The sequence below is a fragment of the Protopterus annectens genome, chromosome 9.part0 (assembly GCF_019279795.1).
Source record: "Protopterus annectens isolate FY-2018-M chromosome 9.part0, PAN1.0, whole genome shotgun sequence".
NCBI lineage: Eukaryota > Metazoa > Chordata > Ceratodontiformes > Protopteridae > Protopterus > Protopterus annectens.
The window spans coordinates 1,139,341,443-1,139,366,202 of NC_056743.1; the positions used below are offsets into that span (position 1 = coordinate 1,139,341,443).

General features: G+C 37.3%; 1 protein-coding gene across 1 annotated transcript; it reads right to left on the reverse strand.

Moving 5' to 3' along the window:
- Positions 1 to 855: 855 nt before the first annotated feature.
- Positions 856 to 24,760, reverse strand: MRPL16 (mitochondrial ribosomal protein L16). Its single transcript, XM_044084004.1, has 4 exons — positions 24,502 to 24,760; positions 13,499 to 13,570; positions 12,589 to 12,737; positions 856 to 1,420 (listed from the first exon to the last, which is right to left on the reverse strand). The coding sequence occupies exons 1-4, from the start codon at positions 24,632 to 24,634 to the stop codon at positions 935 to 937; spliced, it is 840 nt and encodes a 279-aa protein (XP_043939939.1). The 5' UTR covers positions 24,635 to 24,760; the 3' UTR covers positions 856 to 934.

Below are 24,760 nucleotides of genomic sequence, written 5' to 3' on the forward strand. Positions count from 1 at the left end.
TGGTTCCCAGATTGAAACTTATACCTAAAGAAGGAATGACCTGTGGTGTCAATAAGTCGGTCAGTTTAAAGGCTAGTAATTATAATCAATACCTGGTGTTACTGCTGGCATGGTTCACCCCTTATACACACTGAAGATACCATACTATGAAAAAATATAAACAGAATACTTGGACTCTAATATTCCTATACAGTGGACATCTCTGAATAGGGACCTTAACTCTAAATCATACAAAAATACAAATTTTCTCCCTACAAACTAGCTGCTAATCTTACTAATGTACTTAGCCAAATCATTACTTCCTCTCAATCTCTATTTTCATAAGATCTACCTGCAGTCTACCTAAAAATCTCTGTAGACTTCCTCTTAAATTGTACAAACGTCATTATATTTGTACTCCAGTAGTCTTCCTACAAAATTGTAACCAGAAAAAACAAACTGTATCAACCTGGATTCCTGTACTCTGATTGAAATATGCACTGCTGTAAGAATTTTCAACTGCCAATCTGAAAACAAAACTACCCATAATACATAAAGCTACATTTCCACTGAAATGTAATGACCACTGTATTTTGCTTTTGTAAAATGTTTTTCATTTTTGTACAACTGTTTTCGTCTTTGTCAAAATGTTTTTTTTTTAATGCTTTGTGGAGTTTCTCCCCAGGCCTGAAAATGGGTTCCTGACCCAGTCGGGCTTTTCTGGTCAACAAGTGTCAAGTAAATAAAAATAAATAATTATAAATCATACGTAAACTCCCCTCAGAGATGCCAACTGCTATGACCATAGGTAGCTCAAAACTTTCAAGTCAGAAGATATTAAGAGGTACATATAGAGAGAGAGCGGAGACACATGCATTAGATGTTACAGCAATGAAACTATTTACTAGATTTTAGTCACGCTCATGGAAAGGCAGAAATGTAAAAAAAAAAAAGTTCACACTCTGTCAGGTAGTCGAAATTTACCCCAAAACTTGCCATGGTGTTTAAGGTCAAAAGCACTCAACACCTTTCTGCAGCCCAACATGTTCATTGTGACAAGTCTTTCAAATGTCCAAGGATTTTGGTTACTCAATGCCTTCTCCTTCTCCTCCTGCCACATCTGAGCCAAGGACTCCCGGCTCACCACCTTGGCTGGGAAGGGCAGCTTCTTGGCCACTTCAGAAAGGAAAGGTTCCACCTCAGAAAGCTCACAGTAACCTCCAACTTCTACTATCAGACGGCCATACTTTACTGGAGTCACGTAATGGTCAATGGCCCCCTTCCCACCCCCCATACGCTGTCCTAGTCCTTTGCGAGTCAATGGCTTGTATGGAGGATCAACTCTCCAGCAGGCAAACGTGGTCTTGGAGTCCATCCGGCGGTTAATGGTAAGTCGCATCATCTCCATGTGTCCCCAGTGTAGATATCCACCACCAAGGGCCTGTAAAAATAGAGAGAGAGAGAATGGATATGAGAGAGGGGACAGATAGGCAGAAATCTCTGCAATACAATGTGAAACATAAAATGTACATATTTTAAATGCAAGATAAGGATGAGGTGGGCAAATTTGATGGAGCAGGAAACAGACAAAAACTGCAACATTACAATCTCAGACAAGGTACTAGGTACAAGGTACAAGGTCTTAGGTACTGATAACTTTCCAAGTCTAAGCACTGTATGTTAATGCAAAGTAAGATTAAGCAAAACAATGAGGGCAATCAGTTTTATGGAAACTCTCTCTCTCTCTCTCAGTCACAGTCAGGATGATTCCAGTAATATTTATTCATGGCTGCTTGAGTTGTAAGTCACATATATGATCTAATGTTTTGGGGACCATCTGGCACTCCTACTCAACAAGTTTATGCCCTGTCCACAACCACCATGCCATGGCTAAAATCTGCACTTCCTTCTCTTGCGCCAATATTGCAGTTATGCTACTGAGCTTGTCCCTTGCAATAATCAGTCTCATCAACAAACTCTAAACACAGCTGTACTTGGACACCAACACTTTTTGTGGCAGAATTTTTCATACCTCCCTCACACCATCTCTGAACCTTCAGTTCTTCTACTGTGAAGAAATAACGTGTAGTTAGAAAAAAATAATCTCTTGCAAATTACGATATATACATTTAAAGGTTTCCAGTGACCTCTCCATAGATACATCAATATTCTCTGATCAGGTTTTCGATAAACCCCCTTATATGACTTTTGTTATTTCACACCAGGTCATTCTGTGTGGTTCTTCCCAAGATGCAGCCTCATTGTACACTGGGTACCATTTCCCAATTATCTGTGCAGAGCCAGTAGCATGTCTGTTGCAGCTTTGCCTAAGCATGCAGTACCGCCTTATGCTGTACTGGCTGATCAACCACCAATAAGTCACTTGATGCACATGCCCCAGAGATCCCTTCCTGTCAGTCAGTGGTCAATTTCATTCCCTATACTGTATATCACATTCATATATCTGAATTCCATGCCATTATTTTTCACTTCCCATCTTTAAACCTCTTGGCATAATTCAACTTCCCAACACTCCTATGTCATTTTCAGGTAATACTCAATGGCCTGCAGGTTTTCTGTAACAATCAAAGCAGGAAACTTTTTTACTCCACCATTACTTATAATGGCAGCCTACAATATTGTTCCCAGTACTGAGCTAGTTGAACAATCACTACCCAAGAATAAAAATTAATTATCTGTAAAACTATTTAATCCACAATGTGCTTGACTGCACTGTTATTTCACTTCCTACTGGACAGAGAATAAAATATGTTTGAAAAAGCTACATATGCTATGCTCAATATTCTGCCCTACATTTACTTGTCATTAAATAAAAACTATGATGTTTTAATACAGACACCTGCAATAATTTCAGGCTTTGATCCTGAAATCCTCCATGTGTGACAAGCTCAACAATCTTTCACTAGAAAGTAGCTTCTATTAAATTCCCCAGCTCTGATAAAGTTCATCATTCTGCAAGTGGAGGATTCCCTGTGTAATGACATTCAAATTAAGAGATTACTCCCATGTACTTGATCCTGATCCCAGTAGATGTCTGCTAGAATTAGTGGCAAAGAGAGCAACTTCGAGATACCCTACAATACAACTCCCCAAATCCAGTCTTATTGTACCACCGACAAATTTTACATTACCAAGTCTCTCTTCATGGATTCAGTCTTACCCGATTGCTAGTTCCAGCTCGTTATTTCTGAGGATATAAAAATTACAAAAGAACTTTCATATAGCAGAAATAAACTATCAGGTACAAGGACTATGTGAACTCTTTAGCATGAACTTACAACACTCCTGCAAGTCAGCTGTGGAAAACAATCCAAGCAGCTCTTGACACAAAGTATCAAAAACAAGGAAATATGGAGAACACAAGAAACCATATAAGAGGAGGGATGCGAAAACAAAACCTTCTGGAAGTCTTCCCCTAATTTCCTTTTCAAATAACTGCACTATTTTAAAGTGATATGTTACTCACTATTCTTACCTTTATTGTTGTTTTATTGTTATACTACCTCCTTGTGTGGTTTCTCAATAATCATTTCAAGATTTACAATAATTAACTTTTTTTGTATTTTTCACAGTGTGATGCTCCACCTTCTTGTAATTCTGTATGGATTGGCCACTGATTTTGGATGTCATATTAGGCATTCTACTAAAGCTGTCAGTTCAGTTAATGAAAGCAGTTCTGGAGGACAAGGTTGTTTTTTCTAGCAGAAGTACTCTTGACATCATCTCTTGGAACTCCAAATATTTACAAGAATTACCCCGATTTCAGTTTAGCAGGAAGTTCAAGTGACAGAAATTTAGATGGTAAAGAGGCTCTGTACCCTAGTGAAATCCTGCTTTAAAAATTACTAGCTGACCAGTAATCCTGTACCTTGCCCTGTACTACTTTCATCTACTTGGCCACAACCTGCACCATACTCTCCTCAACTTTATATTGTTAAATGTTCACTTTACCACCGCCCCATTATAAAATACTACAGTTCTTAACTTTTTTGTCAGTGTAAACACACATTCTGAACTACCCTTGAATGATTTTTCATATCACTGCTTTGCCTGCATTATGACTGTTAGCATACCAACTTCTATATGTATCTTGTCAATGCTTTTCTCACTACTGTATGTTCAATCATTTTTTTCTCATTACTGCGCTCTCAAAACATTTCAGCACCTTGTGTATCAATGTTACTTTCTTTTATCTTGAGGAGCTTTTCTTTCAGGCCACTTTCCCGGTCAATAAAAGCAATTAATAAATACAGTAAAATAAAAAATAAATCCGAGGACATCATGAGTAGTATGGATTCTACTAGAATGTAATGAATTTCTTTTAACAAAATAATACAAACATACATATTATATATTTTTTTAACTTATTAAACTAACTTTATTAGTTTATTCTGTGGCTACACTTAGTGGTATCACTTGGTTCACAGCAGTGCACTGTTTTGGTTAATGTTTTGAGTGACAGTATGTATATGGGTAAAGTGCTTTTGTTTGGAATGGAGTGGAGGTAAGGGAGTGGTATGGATCTACATGAATATGAAATTAGAAATGAGCATGGTAATGACCCTCATCACAAAGTTGCTTTTTGGAAAAGGAGTGAAATTTGGTACGCTATTTCAGTTCTGTATGCAAAGTGAACTGTCTATTGTTTCAGTTGTTCTTCATTAAGAAAATATAGTACAAAACTACTGGGCAAGGTATGTAGTACAGTTTACAAGGGAGCAAGGTATGTAGTACAGTTTACAAGGGAGCAAAGGCTTACTCCTGAAACTATTTGGAGGATGACAGAAAGAGGATGAAATGATGGTGCTGGGAGTAGATAACAGAAAACAGACTGTGATATGGACAAAGGAGTCATGCATGAAGTATGCAATGGTATTGTATTAAAGTTGTGTGTGTTTGTATATGAAAACCCAGTTAGGGACATTCACTACTATTCCTAATAGCGGAGGTACATAGCACAACTAGCATCACATATTGGCTTAAATGCCTGAAAGCAAAATAAGTAATTATCTCTACAGAAACAAAAGACGTTGTTCATACCATTTTTAAAAATGAACTGCAACAAGCATGAGACTGCCAGCAGTATAGCACACCAACATATTTCACCATGTAACTCCTTGAAAAGTAGTACAGTACAAAATAACACCCAGTGCAATACTGATTACGCACTGCTACTTCAAAACATGTAAAACAATAGCAGCCCGCTTAAAAAAACTGCAACAAATCACTTTTAAAAGATACTTGCTGCAGAAAATCCTCAAGAAACTGACAAATGACCAAAACCAGAAAACACCAGGATAAATAAAATGACAGACAAGGATCTTAAATTTCCATTTTAGTAAAACATACCCAGTGCACAGTCAGCCCACAGTTCAGTTTGTGCACAAATCAAAACTTAGCAAAAGCACTCATAACAAACTGGCTTAGCATGTACACTTAGTGCTAAGTAAATAGACAAAATGCTTCCTTAATGCTTACAAGCAAAAGGAGTATGACTGGGTGGAAACAGTAAACATACCCACACAAACAAATGAGCTCTAGTTTACATGTGCAGTAAACAAGCTGACCAGTTTATGGAACTGTATGGTACCAGTGGAATACTAACAAATCTGAGGTCTGCACATTCTTTGTAGCAATGTTTTCCCTTTGACTGGAATATTCAGGTCATTTTTCCAGAAGGTACTTGGACTGAATAAGTCTACATATTCAGACAATGCACTTACAAAACCATAAAAAAGCAGGAAGAGTTTATCAAATACAACGCTGAGACACTACTCAGGACAAGCACAACAGTTCTACACAAGGTAGTGTTTTACCATCAGCAGAAGCAAGACATGCACAGATGACAGGAAAACGCAGCCTCCATTAATTCCAAGTTAATTTAAAAAAACATGAAGACACTGGAGACTGATGGAAAGGGAGACAGATCGGTGACCATGCCAACAATACAAAATGACTTTCATAACTTAAGGTGGAAATGGCACTGGTGTAAATTTTCTATGTCACTACCACGACATTCAGAATATTAGACGGTGTAAACACAGACTGCAATGTTTGCAGAGTTATACTAAGGCATACCCTAGAGTGAAGCAAAGGGCAACAGTTTCACACACACACACTGGCAATGGAACATAAAGCCCCACAATGATGTTTTATTGCAGAAGGACCTCAGTAGGAGAGTCTTGAAAGGGGACTGCAGGAAGTCTCTCTGGCCTGAAATGTGAAGAATGACCAGAATTCCAATGTGTAGCTACAAGAAATGCTTTGGACAGTTTGCTTAGCTATCAAAACTTGATTTTTTTATCACTCCAAAGTGAAGAAGAACAGAACTCTGCCTAACAACCAGCACTCTAACCAATGGGAAAGAGAATCAGTAATCATACAATGTGTGGTAGTGGGAAAATGGTTACCACTTCCCAAGTGGACTTGTAGCAACTGCAGCTAGCAGAGCCAGCCTGCAATGGGGTTTGTAAAATGAAGCAGATCTTAAAAGGGAAGTGTCAGAAAGAAAATCACTGGCTACTACAAAATGATGGATGGTACAACAGATGAAGTGCAACATTATCCCAGTCTTAAGGAAGAGACATGCAAATGACCCAAGTCCTTGTTAGCTGCAAATTATGTTACAATCATCTAAGCAAAAGTTAGTCAAATGTGTCTCTCTCTTTCTGTACAACATGTAATAAAGATAACAGTTCAAGAAAACTCAAAAATAGTTTTATGCAAACACATATGGACAGCTATCTACACATTGTTCAAATACACAGAAAGTAGCTATGGAAGATGTGGGGTTCTTCGGCATACCATATGTCCAGTATTGTGGGTTTTACAAAGAAATTTCATGACAAATGGCACAGCCATGAGTTCCTATACCCCCAAAGTACAGATATTTCACCCCCAAATCCACTATGCTCCCCTACCAACCAACAGTACAAATATTTACAGTATTACTATACAGTCCATACATTCTAGTTATCTATTTTTTTAATGTTTGTTTAAATTCTACTTTCCTATTCATTTCAAGGCTGCAGGTCTCAATTTTTGTTTTGGGTGTTACTGGTATTTATGTAGTGATACTAGTATTGTATTTTACATCTACTTTTGGATATTAGTGTCTGTTTTATTTATTTTTATTTATTTTATTTTACATTTGTTGACCGGGCTAGTCCAGCTGGATATATGTCCATTTTCAGTGGAGGCCCGGGGAGAAAAGCTCCAACGAAATTTACAAATAATGCACAGTAATGGTCCAAACAAGTTAAAATTATTAAAACATGAAGACAGAACATAAAATCTTTGGAGAGAGGCAAGTTAAAACAAAGTTTTGACATATATTTGCTATACAGATTCTAAGATATAGCAAAAGATATGGAAAAATTAGAAAAAAGTAGTAAAAAAAATTTTTTTTTTTTTATTTTTTTTTTTACTGTTTTTACACTCGCTTTTCCTGGATTCTGATGAGGGGTGTGTATTTAAGCATTATTTTTTAGTTTTTCATGTTGTTTTAGGTTTTTATTGGCATATTTATGTATTCTGCATTAGAGTTGTCTAACTCTGTATAAAATGGTTGGTACTGTGCATTTTGGGGGTTTCGTGTTAGACTAATTTACAGTTAAAATGGGAGAAATAATCTTTTATTATTCTACACTTTACAGTATTTGTTATGTGGTTGGTTTTAGTGTTAGCAGCTCTACTGTACATCTGGCTAGTAGAATTGTGAAATTATGACAGAGCTAAATTTTGGTAGACTGGAGTACTTAACCTTGTATCTTTCACAATGTACAGTAGACTCTCCCTCTTATCCAGCCTCTTTTTAACCAGCCTTCAAATTTCTGTCACAATCCTCGCAAAAGACAATGGAGACGAACACCACTTCTGCCTAAATAAGGATAGACATTTGAGTTTTAGACATCATATTCTTTAGAAAAACGAACACAAATCCTCTTATTTAGGGAATCAATATTCTTTTAGTGTTTCAAACATGTACTTCCATTTCACCCTTTCAAAAGTGTTTTAGTATTTAATGAGAGAATTGTTCTCATTTCTGTGCATCCTTCATATTCACCAGTATCCTTATTAAAAGTATCTGCTTTTAACCTCCAGTCCCAAAATCCTGTCTGGTCTTCATGTATGATTTCAGGTACCATTTTTGCTTCCTGCCATTAATGACAAAGCATTTATAATCATGATTCAGGATTGATATTGTTCTGTATGAGGAAGTGGGCAGTGGATCCTTCTCCTCCTTACAGAGAACTGCTACAGCTGATTCCTTCCAAGATTCTGGGGGGACTAGCTCCCTCTAATATCCTCTTGTCCACCTTTCCATCACTCTTTTCCAAGCAACTCCCCCATTTCTATGGGGGAACCATCAGCAACAGATGACTTCCCCTTTTACATCTGCTTCAGTGCCACCTGTAACTCTCCTCCATTTATTTTCTTCTATAACTCTCTTTTTTGATTTCTTGTATCATTTATTCACATGCCTTTCCACCTCATTTTCTCACCTCATTCCTCCTGTTCTAAGTAGTTTTCTTTGGTATACAGCCTTCTATAGAATTTCTGAAATCATTCCAGGATTTCTTTGTGTGTTCAAACTATTCTATCTGATCCTCTCCCTCGTATTAGCTGTATTCCCCTTTCTTCTTGCTTTTGTTCTAAATTGGGTTGCTAATGCTCTAGTATCCTGTAGGGTGCTTGTCAAAAAAGGAATTTTAGAGAGCAACTCTCTCCAGATTTTTTTTTGTCCAGCCATTTTATTTTTGTATCTCACCTTCTGGTCCTGTCTCTTTTTCATGTTTCCTACTGTCTGTACTGTCTTATGCTGAAGTGGTTTACACTCCTCTTTCATGATGTCCCATACTCACTCACTCTCATTTTGTTTTCATATTATTCCCGTTCTTGTACTTTCTCTTTTAGGCTCCCTTTTTACATTATCCCATACACTACCTTCTTATCCAAAACATAATGGTAAGGTTGGTGAAGCACCTTAGTAAGCCACTCCATCTTTTCTTTTTCATAGGTTCATAGATTAGTACTAGGCTAACTGTCCTTGCGAGCCATTTTAAGCCTAGCCAATTATCCCTTGTGAGGCTCAAACCCTGCACCTTGTGTTTGTAAGGCAAACACCTTAACCATTAGGCCACCCTCCCAACCCTTTTTTCTGGCAGGCAACCTTCAGTGCCTCATTGCTCTGTCTGTTCCACTCTACATCACTGTTGCACTTGCTAACACATGATCTGAAACAGAAGTACATGATGAGACCCTATGTGTGTTCACTATTAATGCAACCTCTGTCTAGTCTTGGCCATAGCTTGTGTCTAAGGGAATAACAGGAGAATTCTGACTCCTGTCCTCTGTTATGGAGTAGGAGTCAGATATATATATATATATATATATATAGATATATATATATATTTGTCCCATGTCTTTTGAAGTGATTTCTCAGATATATCCCCTCTTTCGATAACCTTCTGCTCCTCAGTCCCTTATATACATTTCTTTTCCTACTCGCCACATTCTACTTACTATATGACATGCACACACCTTCTTAGAAATATATTATTCTTGACAGCACCTCTCTTATCCTACTTATCTGTATCTGGGGTGGCAAGTACACCAAAACTATTGTGATGGTTTCACCATCTAGTTTATCCTTTATGCCCGTAATATTCCTTTAGAGTCCTCGAGCTCATAAGTAACTCGTAAGTTTAATCCACTATATATGAAAGTTATTGTCAGACTACTTCTTTTATTATTCCATGAAATGCTAGCTTAAACTTTGTAACCTGTTTAAATATTTTACTTCAACCTCTCTTAGGTGGGTCTCTTATAGGGGAACCATCTGGTTCCCCCTCCCTTTATTAACCTCATCAATCTTTCTATTTTTGTGGTTTTCTTTAGTTCACTGACATTTCAATTTGCCCTGCATTTTTATTGGCAAATGTCTCCTATTCTCACATCCATTTCTTACATCATTCCCCTGCGTTTTCATGGCTCCTGCCTTACTCTTCCATATTACTTCCTCTATCTGCTGCTTCAACTTTATTATGTAAGCCCTAACTGATCTCTGATTGTAATGTTTCCTTATGCATCCTTCTCGTCAATTAACCTTGCAATTATATATCCGTTAAAATTTTAATTCCCTTCTTTGCAAATAACATGTTGCAACTCTCTCCCCTCTTTTCTAACTATGCTCATATTAACATGACTGAGTTCCTTCCAATGTCCACAGATTCCACTCTTACTAGTGACTCACCCCTTGCCCCTTTTCCTTTTTTCTGCTAGCAATAGCTGTGCTGCAACTGGGCTACTTATGCCCCTTCCTCTTTTTAGTTTTTAATTTTTTTCACTAGCCCCTCCCCACTACACTTCTTCCATCTTACAAAACACATTCCTTAAATTTAAAAACAAGGAAAAGTAATAATGTTAAGTGCTTTCAGTAAATGCGAATAGTATTTATATTGCAAGATAGACAAGGATACTGTAATGGTGTGCTAAACGTGATGCTGATGTTATTCTGTTTGAGAATACATTCTGTGTCAGGAATCTTGCAAACAGAAAAATTAAAGGATGGCAATATAATATGGAATTTGAGAAGCAAATGTTGTTCTGGAGTGACTGCACTGTGTAAACCTAAAAAACATGAGGTAGTCAGGGAACTCAAAAAATTGATTTTAAGCACTTTCATCCTTTAATAAAATACAGAACTTCATCAGAAAACAAATAATTACAAATGTATTTCATTTTAAAAGATCCACCTTGAATCATGTTAAAACAAACAAATCACAGTGTACCAAGCCAAACAGTAAAGAAATAAATCATTAAAAATATTATTAGAAACGTGCGTTAAACATCTAAAACAATTCTGTCACAGCTTCTGTGCGAGAAGAAAGCATTTTAAATTGATATGGTCATGTAAGCCAGGTGGCTTATCGACAGTAAGTCTAATCTGCCACTTGGCTTCTTTACACTCAAGTAAAATACATTTTTTGTGCTAAACACAGTGGAAATAGGAAAATTTAAAGGAAACTATAATGTTTTACTTCACTATAAAGAAGATACATTTGTAATTCATTAAGGGGAAAATGTAAAAAGAAAGGTCAAGAGAAAATACAAGAAGTGATGAAGTGATAAAATATGGTAAGTTAGCTGTGTGGAATAACAGTCAATTACAGAAGAGAGGCGACTGGATCGGAAATTGAGTGTTCTGCATTACTAAAAAAACCTGAGGCACATGTAGTGGGTGAACACATGGTAAGGTGTATTACTGGAAGGATTGGGTGCAGCAGACAGCGATACAGTAGGTACAGATTTTTCGGACCATTTTGCAATATGAATGGAGATGATAGAAGAAAGGGAGCATATTAAAATTGGAAAGGAAATAAAATGAATAAAGGAGAAATTATTTAATGAATTTGGAGAGTAGAAGCACTGCAGTTAAGGAGGGATCATATAACCACTTTTATAAAAAGCTGGTCTGAATGGTAGAAATTTTTTTTCAATAGAAGTGTGATATAGGAAAGAAGAAAAGTGGAGTATGGAAAGATGTATAGAAATGTACTGGAGAATTTAGGGATGCATACAAGAGAGTGTTATAGTATGGAAAAGGAAATATATAAAATAAAATAAATAAGCAGAGATATTTACAAGGGAGAGAGTGTGCATATTTGGGTAAAATAGTAAGGAGGATATTTATATAATGAGGGAAATGAAATATGTGAAAGGAGAGGTTAAAAAAAAAAAAAACGAGCAAATTAGAAGTACTGTAGTACTGCATGTAGAAAATATGCATAAGTTTAAAAAGAAAGATAAACGATAATGGAAAGTAAAAAACGAACAAATTTAGGAAGAATTTGAAAAATACATTACTATTAGTCAATTGAATGAAGTACTTTTGAAAGAAGATGGTGATTCAGTGTCAGGTCCAGATGGTACAGGGTATGAAATGTACAAGAAAATGAATGGATTGGCAAAGAGTGTTTTGTAAACATTTTGAATGAATAGTTGAAAGAAGGGTTTTATTATGAAGAGATACACAGTGGGATATTAAAATTTATAGGGAAGAGAGAAAAAAAGAATAAAATAAAAATGAGAAGACATCACATTAAATAATACAGACTATAAATTTATGAGAATAATACAGAGGAGAATGAGGGAGGGATGCCAGGAATTGTTATATATATATATGAATATACAAATATGCACCTGTAAATATGTAAGTGATGTCATGTTTGTGGTGTGCTAATTGAAGGATCCCTACTCTTCAATAGGTGCCACGGAATATTTTATATCCATCTGAGCCACCAGCCCAAGTAGATTGACCCTCAGTTTTTAACGTTTCATCCAAGGGACAACACACCCAAGAGTGCAGACCCCCCCCCCCACCATGTAGCATCTCCTTATGCTGCACTGCAGTTGCAGTGTCAGCAACTGATCTACCTGGTGTTTGAATAGAACCCACAGCCTTCTGCACCCACAGGTGAGTGCATTACCTGTTGAGCTACTGAGACTGCTTTTTAAACAAAAAAAGTAATAAATAAACAGCTAAGTCTAAACTAAACTAATTTGGTCTAAAGCTGCATAACTCACCACAATTCCATACTGGCCCAAAGTAAAATCACTAGCCTCTCTTGTTGGTCCCCGGATATCAGACAGCCTCTTCGGCTCTTTCTTTGGTTTCTTGAGGTTTGGCACTTTGTCCATGAACTTCAGTTTTTGTCGTTCTGGCATTATAATATCTAAGGTAACAAACAAAATACATAACATTTTTAGTCATTCTTGGAATATAATACATCTATAGAGAAATTTAGGGTACTGGATCACAGCAATACATCAGCATAATGGTCTTAACCAGGAAAGAGCAAACAGTCAGTAACACTGCAGAGGTTCAAAACAATAAGTAAAAATACTGACACAATCAACTACAGGACATTGACAACTCGACTGTGTGTAAATTTTCTAACCATATTTTTTGGTTGAAATGCATACCACAAGCAGCCATTTTCTGAAAACAACAGCACTGCCATTCAAAACACAAACATTTACTTTCACTCTAGTAAGTACAGGAGAACTCAGGAGTTTGGAGGAGCTAGTCCAATCTTCCTATCAAACATAAAATCATAGGCAAGAGGCATGCTGTTAAAAATGGGTCATCATGATCTGGGACAACATAGATACTACCACCCCCCCCCCCCAACAAATTCAGGGTGATTACACATATTCAACATCCTGGCTCAATGTGGGGGTGTATTAAACAGGATAATAGAACATTATTTTATGAAGGAAACAGAAAAGGTTTACCCAAGATTCAAATGTAACAGAATTTTCCTCCAAATGGAAAATCCAACAATCTTGCATACGACTGTAATATATAACGGAAATCCAAACCAGCAAAAAGGAAGCAAACAAGACTTGCATCCACCAAAAAGTCAACTGCTGCACTGTCCCCTCCAAACACATGCAAGAATACACACAGACACATTTAGTCACATACACTTACCGTTATAATTAATGGGTTGCTGAAATGTCTTCAGTCCTGCAGTACGCCTTACCAGGTGGTCAGTAGCACGACCTGTTAGTAACAGAAATGCACACAGAAAACGTGAGAGAGCATTAGTGTAGATAATGTGTGGCTAAAAGCTGACATCACCCAGGTCAAGTTGGATAAAACATGAAACTTTAACAGAAGGCCTACAGTTCAAGTCATAACAATCTTTTTTGTGTTGATCAGCTTCATTTGACAGAACTGTGGTCACACATCTAGATTAAGGCTTTCTGCTGAAGGCCAAATGACAAGTACATACCTAGAATAACAAACCTCAACAACCAAGAAGGGGGACAGTGTTAAAACTTTTATATTTTGTGTTTACCTATCCCACAATTCTGTCATTTTTGGGGCATGTTTTGTTTATAATGCTCACTATCCCCCAATCTCACCACATCTTACAAAACTATATCCTCTTCCACAATACAGTACTACATGGAAAGAAAGACAATGTGCAAATACTCTTGATACAAAAGCATGGTGTATAAAGTTCAATACTAACCCCAGTGTTTTGTGCATAAAGACATCATGACTGATGCTTATACTGCACAATATTCTTGTTGCCTGTTCTGCACTTTACTACTTTGTTTGCTATTTTATTCTGGGATGAGCCTGAACATTCTCCATCTAGATCAGTACTCTCTACCCAGATTAAACATTTGGTAAGTAAATAAACAAACTGCCACAGTTCACCTGCAATCAACTGCTTTCCTTGTGGAAACTATTAAACAGTGCATTCACTGTTGTTCCATACAACTAAATCTTCATTAACATTCCACCCCTGTAAAATTAATTCCTGGCTCAATGGCTGCTATAGCAGTTTTAAAAATAAAGTGCATGAAAAAAGAAGCATATTCTACTGTCATTCTTGCTACAGGCTCAGTATTGTAAACAGCAGGGCAGTGGCAATTCTCCATGTCGGTAGCTTGAGCACATACCCAAAATTATGGAGAAACACTGTAATGCTAAAATAAAGACTGCAAATAAATTGGCAATATCGCACTGAAGTACAGTCTGGATAGGTTATATGAAATACCAGTTAATCTAAATACAGATTCACTTAATATGCACAAAACAGAATTAAACAATTCACAGGTACATTTCTACTATACGCATTTACTTTTTTTTTTTTTTTTTTTAAATTTTAGTATGTTCTACAGTTCAACTGCGGTGGTGGTGCTGCGGTAGCATTGTCGCCTCACAGTAAGACGTTGTTCTGTTAGATTCTCAGCTAAAGCTTCTTCTGTGTGGAGACATACGTGAATGGGTGTACCTTCATTGAAGGTTGTGCATCAGGGCTGGCAACTCGGTACGTAAAAATCTACTGCCAATCATTAGCGGACCGGAGTTTCGCTGTGGCGACCCCTAACTGGGAAAAGCCGAAAGATACAAGTATATTTTACAGTTCATGAGGGATTCACATGCAGGCAAAAAACAATGAGTACACTAACGGCCAAATGAACAATGCAAAAATGAAGAAGCAATGCAGTACAGTTTAGCAGCTTGAGGATGCATTACATTAGAAAGTTAACTAAAGAATCCTAAAAAAAAAAAAAAAAAAACAGTTTGCTTTGTGGCTTATAAGGCTGAGACATTATGAAAGGGCATCAGCAAAAAAGAATAGAATAAGCCAGAAAAGCAGGATGGGGGGGGGGGCAAAGATATACACAAAAAGCAGAAACAAAGACAATGACCAACAGAAGGAAAATAAAAGAAAAGAGAAAGAAAATAAAAGATTTGGTAGGGTGAGCAAGAACAGTAGCAGACACTTATCTGACAAATGTGTAATACCAGTTAGCCAGTTCATCCGTGTACTATTTGAAGATTTTCTCCCAGGGAACAATTGATGCCATTAAAGGCTTTCAACCCACGTTCTCAGTTCTTCCTTACCGTCCGTCCCCATTCCTCCCATCTTTTCCCATATTCTGCTAATGTTTCCTTTTCTAAACTGTAATTGTAAGTATTGTATTTCTACATTGTTGCATAAACAGGTTTCTTATTCTATAGAGCTGTACTGTTGGAGAGCTGTATATTTACCTTGTTAATTGTGTGTTATACACAGACACACTCGTAAGGTGAACCAAAGAATAATAATGAAGACTGAATGTATGAACTCCTAATGGGACTGACCCAGAGAAAGGAAGGTAGGTCACTAAATGTTGACAGGGGAAAAAACTCAGTCATTAGTTTGGAGATTATTAGATACAAATTAGCAACTGGTTAGACCATACAGCACTGGCAAGCAAAACAATGAATACATTGTTTACTATCTACAATGGCTAAAGCATATGCAGCTGATTCTGCTTCATAAAGTACTTTCCCAATGTTTCTACTCTTACCTTTGCAGCATGGCATGTGGTGCAAAAACAGAACAGCACCTTCACCCATTAGGGAGCATTTTTTTGTTGCATTTTAACAAGAAAAACACTTTTAAAAATATAATTTCCATACAAAGACATCACTGAGGAAAAACAGCAGCCTGTAACCTTAGTGGAGTCGATGAAGGAAAAAAAAAAAAAGTGTGTTGTGTTGATGTACCACTGCCTATTAACGAAGGTGCCTGCCCTACTAAAAAAGTCTATGGATGCAGTACACATTATTCCAAGGTAGTGTCAGAAAAATTTATTTGAACCATGGATTAATAAAAACGTTGAAGCTTTTTATTAAAAAAAAAAAAAAAACCCGATTACCTAACTACAGACAAGTGGAAAAATACATCATGGCACTTGACTCATCATATATATCATAATTTCAGAAAATCACTTTAAGGTGTTTAGAAGAACTTTTCAAAACAGGAATCACTACACTTTAGAAGTAAGGAGGGGAGCAAATCTAGGTCCCTGCTTGGAAGTTTGCACCCCTCTCCACCAAAAACGAAATAAAGTTCTGTTGAATCACAACATGTCCGGTCTTCATCTAAGTCTTCATCTCTCAGTCATCAATGAAATGACTGATACTCGCCTACTTAGAATTTCCTTCACAGTTTCTGAAATCCCTTACAACATCTTACCTCTCTCATGTTAACATGCATCCCTCAATTTCAAGTGTAAAAAAAAAAAAAAAAAAAGAAAAAACTCTTTCTGGAATTTTATTTGCCTTTTCGTTATTCCTCACATTTATTTTCAGCATTTTTCAACTAAAATTTGCTACTAACCTGGCTTATCTTTGCTCTGTTAATGACCTACCTACCAGGTCTGACCTCTTTTCCTGCCTACTAGAAGCTCTGCTCTCAAAATACAGTAAACGTCTAGCAAAACCCTAAAAAATTATTGACAGCCATTAAAGAAATCTTACATCCTGGCCATAATTTCAAACATAACCAATCTCTCAATGACTCATCACTTGAAACTGCAGTACAATTCAACTCTTATTTCGTAGTAACCGAGGATATCTCAACATCAAATCTTAACTTTGACCAGCAGCCGCATATCACATCTACTTTCACCTTCAAACCTGTGCCCACATCCAATACAAAACTATTATTAAACTTAAACAATGTTCTACTTCAGCTGATGACCACCTAAGTGAATACCTTAAAACAGCAGCCGATAACATTGCCTGTCCCTTCTCAATCCAGGAATCTCATGTTCCAGGAATCTCATGTTCCCTCTATCTGGAAAAAAAAAAATCACACATTATCCCTCTGCACAAAGGTAGAAATTAAACAGATATGACTAAATTTATACCTATAGCAATATTACCCTTCCTCTCCAAAATACTAGAAAATTTTATTCAAAAACAAATTGCTAAACTATATCCTGCAGGAAGAAGGTCCATCCCCCCCCCCACAACATGGCTTCTGTCTTCCCATAGTACTAACACTGCACTTCTAACCTATACAGATGCTGTCAATGAAGACAGAGATAATGACAAACTATTCTCCTCTTTGTTTCTGGACTTGTCTAAAGTCTTAATCACAGTTTGTCACAGCAAACCTCTACTTCAAATGTCCTCCCTAGGTCTCTCCCAGCCCACCCTTCTCTGGTTCAAAAGCTACCTATCTAATATGGATCAATCAGTAAAATAGCACTTCATCCTCTCTCCATACCTCCCAGTCACCACCAGTGTACCACAAGGCTCTATCCTTGGTCCCGCTCCTCTAACATTTTCATCAACTCCCTCCACACAACAGGCCTCTCTACTACAATAGACAGATTACTCCACACTCATTTGCACATCTGACAATGTGGCACACCTCCAAGTTACTCAGGAACCTTTAACAGCAAATGAAACATGGCTTTGTAACTTGCAACTCATGCTCAACCCTAAAAAAACTACTACTTTCTTTCCTATCAAATCCCTCTCACATGAAAAAAAATTGTAAGTCCTCTCTCTTGATAATACAATTACTGAGGTCACTTCTCATAGCAAATTATCAGGGAAGATAAATCTTAAATTCGACCTGCATGTACAAAATTGCATAAGAAAAATTCTTCAAAAACCAGGGATGATTTATAGAGTCATATGATCCAATGACCAAAAGCTCTCATCTATCCACAAAAGTATATCTGCTGGGCACTGTCTGTACTTGTACAATCATGCTAAGGCTTGGAACTCCTTCTCTATGTCCATCAGGTCAATACCCTCTCATCCTGAAAAATTTCCTAACCAAAAGCCAGCTCTTTTCTAGCTCAACACCACCAGAATAAACAATATCCCTAAATGTGGTCAAATACCTATTCACATCTTACATCTCCTTCTTCTCCTTTATTTACTCACTCACATCGATCTCCCTCCCTGGCTTTCTCTCTAAACATATCACAAGCCTGTTTTTTTTCTCTCACTTCGGATTGGAATTCTTGTTTGTACTAACTTACCTCCAATTTCTCTATAAACTGGCAAAAATTTTCTCTTCACTATTAAATCATTGTCATACAACTTGTACCCATAGTTAACCAATGTTTTCATATTATGTCTATTATTTAAACTGTATTTGTTTTTTGTATTTTTAAAGACTGTAAAATGATTATTCTTCAAATGTTTTGTAATACTTTAAAGCTTTTCTCTCCAGACTTCTGCTGAAAATGGGCTCCTATCCAGTCAGACTTTCCCAGTAATTAAATGTCAATAAGTAAATAAATAAATAAATAACATTCTTTCACTCCTGACCTTTTCACTCAGTCCAAGGTGAATAATATTTTTGCTTACACATTTTTCACAATGTGAGCCCTAAAGTTCCCCTGCACATACCTGAAATAGCCCAAAGGGTAGGCCTGTAATGAGACAGTGCGAGTTCTTTGTCTTCCATTTTCTCAAGTGATCCTGACCCCAACAGTGCCACCTCATTTACAGAAGACACACCTGTTTCATCTCTAGTCTCAAACAGAGATTTAGATGTGCAGTACATGCCCTGGAGCACAAGTGCCCCCCCATCCCCCCAGTTGGCTTAGCAGGCACTATTCCGAGCAGCAGAGCCCAGTACTCCTACTGTTGTACTCTCCTGTTACATACAAGATTCCCAAATACTTACAAGAACTAGACAAATTCAAGGATTAAAATTCAAGGATTAAAATAATCAAAAAATACTGTTTCAATAGTTTAAAAACCCAAAAAGATAAAAAAACAAATAAGGAGTAGGGGTAAACTAGGAGTAGCGGTAAACTACTCACAGCAACTTAGGATCAAGTAAGACTGATTTCTGTGTAAAGGTCTTCTCTGTTTAGTCTAGACATGCTGGTCTGAACAAGGAACAGAAGGTGTTGGCATCCTCCAATAATTTACTTAAAAGCAATTTTTATGGCATTAATCACAATGACTTTTTTTTTTACCTCTCTTTGAATTACCCACACACTCACTGACCTCGGTGGTCAGAAATATAAATCTATTTAATGGTCACCTTCTAGAAAGGAGGTTACCCATCTAAAATAATAGAAAAGCTGCCAACCCACTCCACTGCTGGATGTGATGCAAATGGGAGATGTGTGCACATGGAGAAATGCATCTTCATGATTTCCTCTGCAAACTCTTGCAGCTAACCACACTCCATTCTTATGCTACTCCAAAACCATGGTCTAAAAGCAAATTTTACCACTTTACATCACGTCATAACAGATGGTGCCCTTGTGCAAATTACATTTAATGGCTTCGCTTCTTCAACCCTGTATTTTCAACACAGCACTAAAATCTCCTACTAATAATTCACTTTACTGAATTATAATCTGTTTTAGGATTATGCCTTACTAAAAAGAAAACAGTATACTAAACATAAAAGCAGACTAGCAGCTACCGATACTCGGTTTGCCACAAAGCAATTGCAGTACAACTATATCCAAAATCTGGTAAGGAATGATATTAATGCAGGAATCATAATGACATGCCACTCAAAAGGGCTGCTTTGGTAATAGCTGCAGAGGATGACAACTGAGGTCATTATTACGAAAAAATGGTCACTGGATAAAGTGAAGAAAAGACAAATTAAGAGGTTAGTGCTATAGTATACAAGCAAACTGTAGGCACTAACCTACTAATTTGTCTTTGATCAATTTCCCCTGCAATTTTCGTAACATATTTATATTTTACCTGTGCATATCCCATGGAAAACGATATGATGTTTAATCGAGGTCCACTGTTGGTGGTAGCTCAGGTGGCTATAAGAGATCCAATGTCCCCTACCAAACACCCAAAGGAAGAGTTTTTTTTTTTATTTTTGCAACTTTCTCACATAAAAGTAGTAATGTACATAAAATTACTTCACCACAAAGATTTTTTTTACATTATACACATTGCTTAATTCCCTCTACAATCACACATTTCGTTCTTTAATGCAACTCACTACTATATTCATAATTTTTTTGCCTATACTTTATTCTGTAAACTTGCCATCTTCCATTCTTCATACTTCACACAGAAGGGCATTGCTTCTTCTTTTCTTCCTTCCAAAAAGGATTTCTGTCTAAATATCACAGTCAGAATGAAATCCATCTCAGACCAGCTCGGAAACAGTGCATTGGCCAAGTTGGTCAACAAAACATAAATAAAGAATACACACACACACACGTGAACTGGCTACATTCCCAATTAACCTTAAGTGTATGTGCAATCTGAGATGGGCTGGTGCTCCAAATTGGATCGATTCTTGCTGAAAGTACTGAAAAGACTGTAATTCCTGTACAGGAATTAACTGTAAACAACTGAAATGAGAATGGAGACTGGAATTAATTTAATTACCCAAACTTGCACTGAACAGGTGCCAGTCTCTCCTTTATGAGCAAAGTCTTTTTGTACTTTATAGAATGACTTCTGCACATACTTTAATTCAGTTTACAATGGTTTATTAGATGTTAACAATATCCGAATGCTGTCTCCAGTAACAGTGCTGATAAACAATAACACCCTGTAGAAATGTTGTAATGCTGCTGGATAACAGTAACAGTGCTGATAAATATACACAAAGTTTCTACATGTACATTCCAATTCTCCGGAATAATATCAGCGGAAATAGTCTTTTCCTCCCTGAAAATTATGGATATTTGGACCCGACTTCAATACTCAGGCTCAAATGTCTGTACTGCAAAGTTCTTTGTTATCACTCCAAAACTAACTTTCTGACTTTACAGACTGTGTCTGAAGTATTTCCTAATAATACCAAACCCTGTAATGTTTTACACACCTTATCTAGCATTCCATTGCAAGTACACATATCATTCCCTTGAGAAAGGAACATTCTGTAGCTTCCCCTTGAAACTTTTATTTCTGCAGATCTCATACTTGGCCAACAAGATTTTCTTTTTCCTTCTACTGAACTGTCTTTCCCTGAAAATGAATGCATACATGACTCTATATTTTCAGGCCTATTATTCTACCTTAATGTACTATAGTAAACTAGAAGTGTGGTGATGGTGCTGCGGTAGCGCTGTCACCTCACAGTAAGACGTTGTCCTGTTTGATTCTCAGCTAGAGAGAGTCTTCTGTGTGGAAACATGCGTGAATGGGCGTACCTTTGTTGAAGGTTGTGCATCAGGGCCGGCAACTCGGCACGTAAAAATCTACTGCCAATCATTAGCGGACCGGAGTTCCGCTGTGGCGACCCCTAACCGGGAAAAAGCCGAAAGACACAACAACAACAACAATGTACTATAGTAAACTCACTAAGAATACCCTCAGTCTAATGCTTGCCTTATGCCCGTTGCTTGTTGGGAATTGTCATAGCTAGCATGCAGCCTTAAATTTGGATAAAGCAGGGTACTGAAAAGGAATGAATGGCATTAAGGTATACTTGAAAGGTTGAAGCTTACACTTTTAAACAAAGTTTTTGTGAAGTCATAACCAGTGTATCTGCCAATCACTTTTGTAGACAGTTGTGGTGAACTTTACTAACAAAAATTTCATGACAAACATTTCCAAAAGCTAAAACGTGTAAAATAAAATACAAGTGATGGAGTTAAAAAAGTACACTTTCTGCAATTATAATAAGCTAGTAACTCCCAGCCTGACTTGTGTCCTGTTGTTTAACCAGTTCTTTACCTACTGACTTATGTATGAACTAATGTATAATGCTTCTAACTGGTCAATTATTCCTTATGCCCACATGCTAAGATTTTTTTTCACATGACCACTGAGAATGTTGTCCACGGAACTTGCTCTGTAAGGATGTTCTCCCTTGTCTCTGTAGCATACCAACATATTTTTTAATTGTGAAGTCCGCATTTTTTTTTTCTTAAGCATATTAGCTATGTTATGAAGTGGATGCGCATCCCCATTGTTTTTTATAGGATGCTGCAGTCACAATTTTAAGTAATTAACAAATAAATTATTGCCATCTTCAATCTTTTCTGACACCAAATCTGAGTTCATACTACGAGTTTGAAGATTTGACAAGAAAAGTAAATTTCTGTATTTTAATCTAGGCTTTTTTTTCTGACGTGCTCACAGCTGACCATTTGTTGCTCTAAGTGCCTTTCCTCGGTTACTGGGGACTAACTAGCTCTTCCACAGCAAACCCCATCAGACTTGCTCTGACCATGCTTGGGGCTGGCAAGGAGATCAGAGCATTATAGAGCAGTGTCATATCACTGCAGAGGGAATGTTTCTTTTCCCCTTTTTACTTCCATCCCTGTAGGCAGCCAGTGAGTCCCTGATGGGATTGCAAGTAAGGTTACAGGCAAAATGCTGCAACAAACATTGGCTACAGCTGCTGACCAAGAAAGATCATCACTTGAATTCACTGCAGTATAGGCATTCATTTCTGAATGCAGGAACTGCACTCCTGAAACATCGCCACCTGCAAACCACACACCTTAACACCTTGCTTGCAATGAGGAGGTCTGACTGATGCTGTGAAGGACTGCATCTTACAGGGAAGGACAAACATATACATTATATAAATAAACAAACAAAATATGTTGTATAGTACTGAAGTGTTATTTTTTTGAGCTGACCAGACCTTTTGGTTTCTGCAAGTTTGGCTTTGCTATCTGTATCTGCAGCCACTGTGTGCTGCAGGCATTTTGCCCTTGCCCTTATGACAGCTGAGGGTTTGCAATGCAATGGGCATTAATGCTAAACTGCCTCTCGCTTAAGAAAGGGGAAAAATACCCTTTCCACCCTCAGACAGCACCACACAGTTGTTTCCCTGGCCTCCATTAGGGAACCTGGGCAGTCCAATTGTACCTCGATTGTGCCTGCTTCCATACTCCCATCCCCACAAAAAACTGGCATACAATTTTCACTTTGTGGCCTGTGCTGTCAAGCACCCAAACCACAATTTAAACGTAGGTCACCCGAGTCATAGTCAGGGCCTTATCCTTCTTTGCTCCAGGTACAGGCAATTATCAAAAAACGTTTTTTTTAAGACTAAAGTAATTTCTGAAAGTCAAGCTCTATCTCTCTTTTCTGATGTGCATTTTATTGTGGGACGCTGCCAAAATTTTTTGTTTTTTTAAATCTGCCGTCTGTCCCTTACCAGTATATGTTCATTAATAGAAAAGTTAATAATACTACCCAACACATTAACAGTATACTGCTCAGACTTAACTGGGTCACTGGTAATACTATCCCAGTTTGTTTTCTAAGTACACAATTTTTTTACATCATACAAGGATGATTTTCTTATGAAAGAGTTTGATCTTACTCTCAGACTAAATACAATGGCACCATCAGATGTAATATAATCCACTTAACTGGGTCACTAAGGATGGTATCCATGTCTGTTTTCATGGGTACATCATTTTTGGCGTCAGGCAAGGATGATTTTGTTGGGAATTAATTTGACTTTACTCTCAGACTAAATAATGGCACCGTGTGTTGTGCTAACTACAGAGGATACAAAACATGCGTGAGAAGCAGAAAGATCCTAGGTTTCGTAATATGACACATAAGATACTAGCATCCATCCCACATTGGACTTTTTCCAAACCGTTCTGGCATGAGTAAGAGAAACGTGAAATACAGTCAAGTTATCATTTCTTGTTCGTCGGACTACAGCTACGGTTTCTAAGTGATCCTTTTTGAGACACGTCCCTTATAAATGTATTTACTGAGCACAGAAGCAAAATATATACATACCTTATCATAGTATTATTACATCATGATCTTACAATTCTAGAAAAATACTTCTATATTAATTGCAAAGTCGCATCTTGAATAATCTCTGTATTATTTCAATTTGGTGTATGAACAAATATTAAATTATCAAAGGCACCAAATCTGTAATAGGCAAAATGATCTTGGGTCCTAGATTTGGAAAAAATTGTATTTAGTACTGAATGTGAAACCAGCCCAAACTCACAAAGTGACAGAACCAGAACTGTAATTCTTCCCATCCAATTTCAGTCTATCACTTAGTCCTTTACATATTCAGCCATAGTTCTTCACGATAAAGAGCCATCTTACAAAAATACGCATCGCATTCAGCCATAGTTCTTCACGATAAAGAGCAGGTCTACAAAAATACGTTCTTACCCAAAAGGATCACAGTAACCCCGATTTTTCTGCAACTGGGTCAGTTTCAGAGTGCTTACCTACTGTACTGTTGAGCAGAGTACGAGAGAAACGCCACATTCTGTCCGCCTCTTCTCTCTGATGAGCAAAAAATAAAACGCCAATTTCTTCTTCGTAATACTCTCCACTGATAAGCCTACACAGTACGACCATATACCAACTTACAAACTATCCCAAATATCACCATCATTCTCAACCGGAAGCAACCGTCACTTTCATGTGTACAGCTGATAATTCATTCCGACCAACAGCCGGAAAAAGGGTATGATACATGAGGGA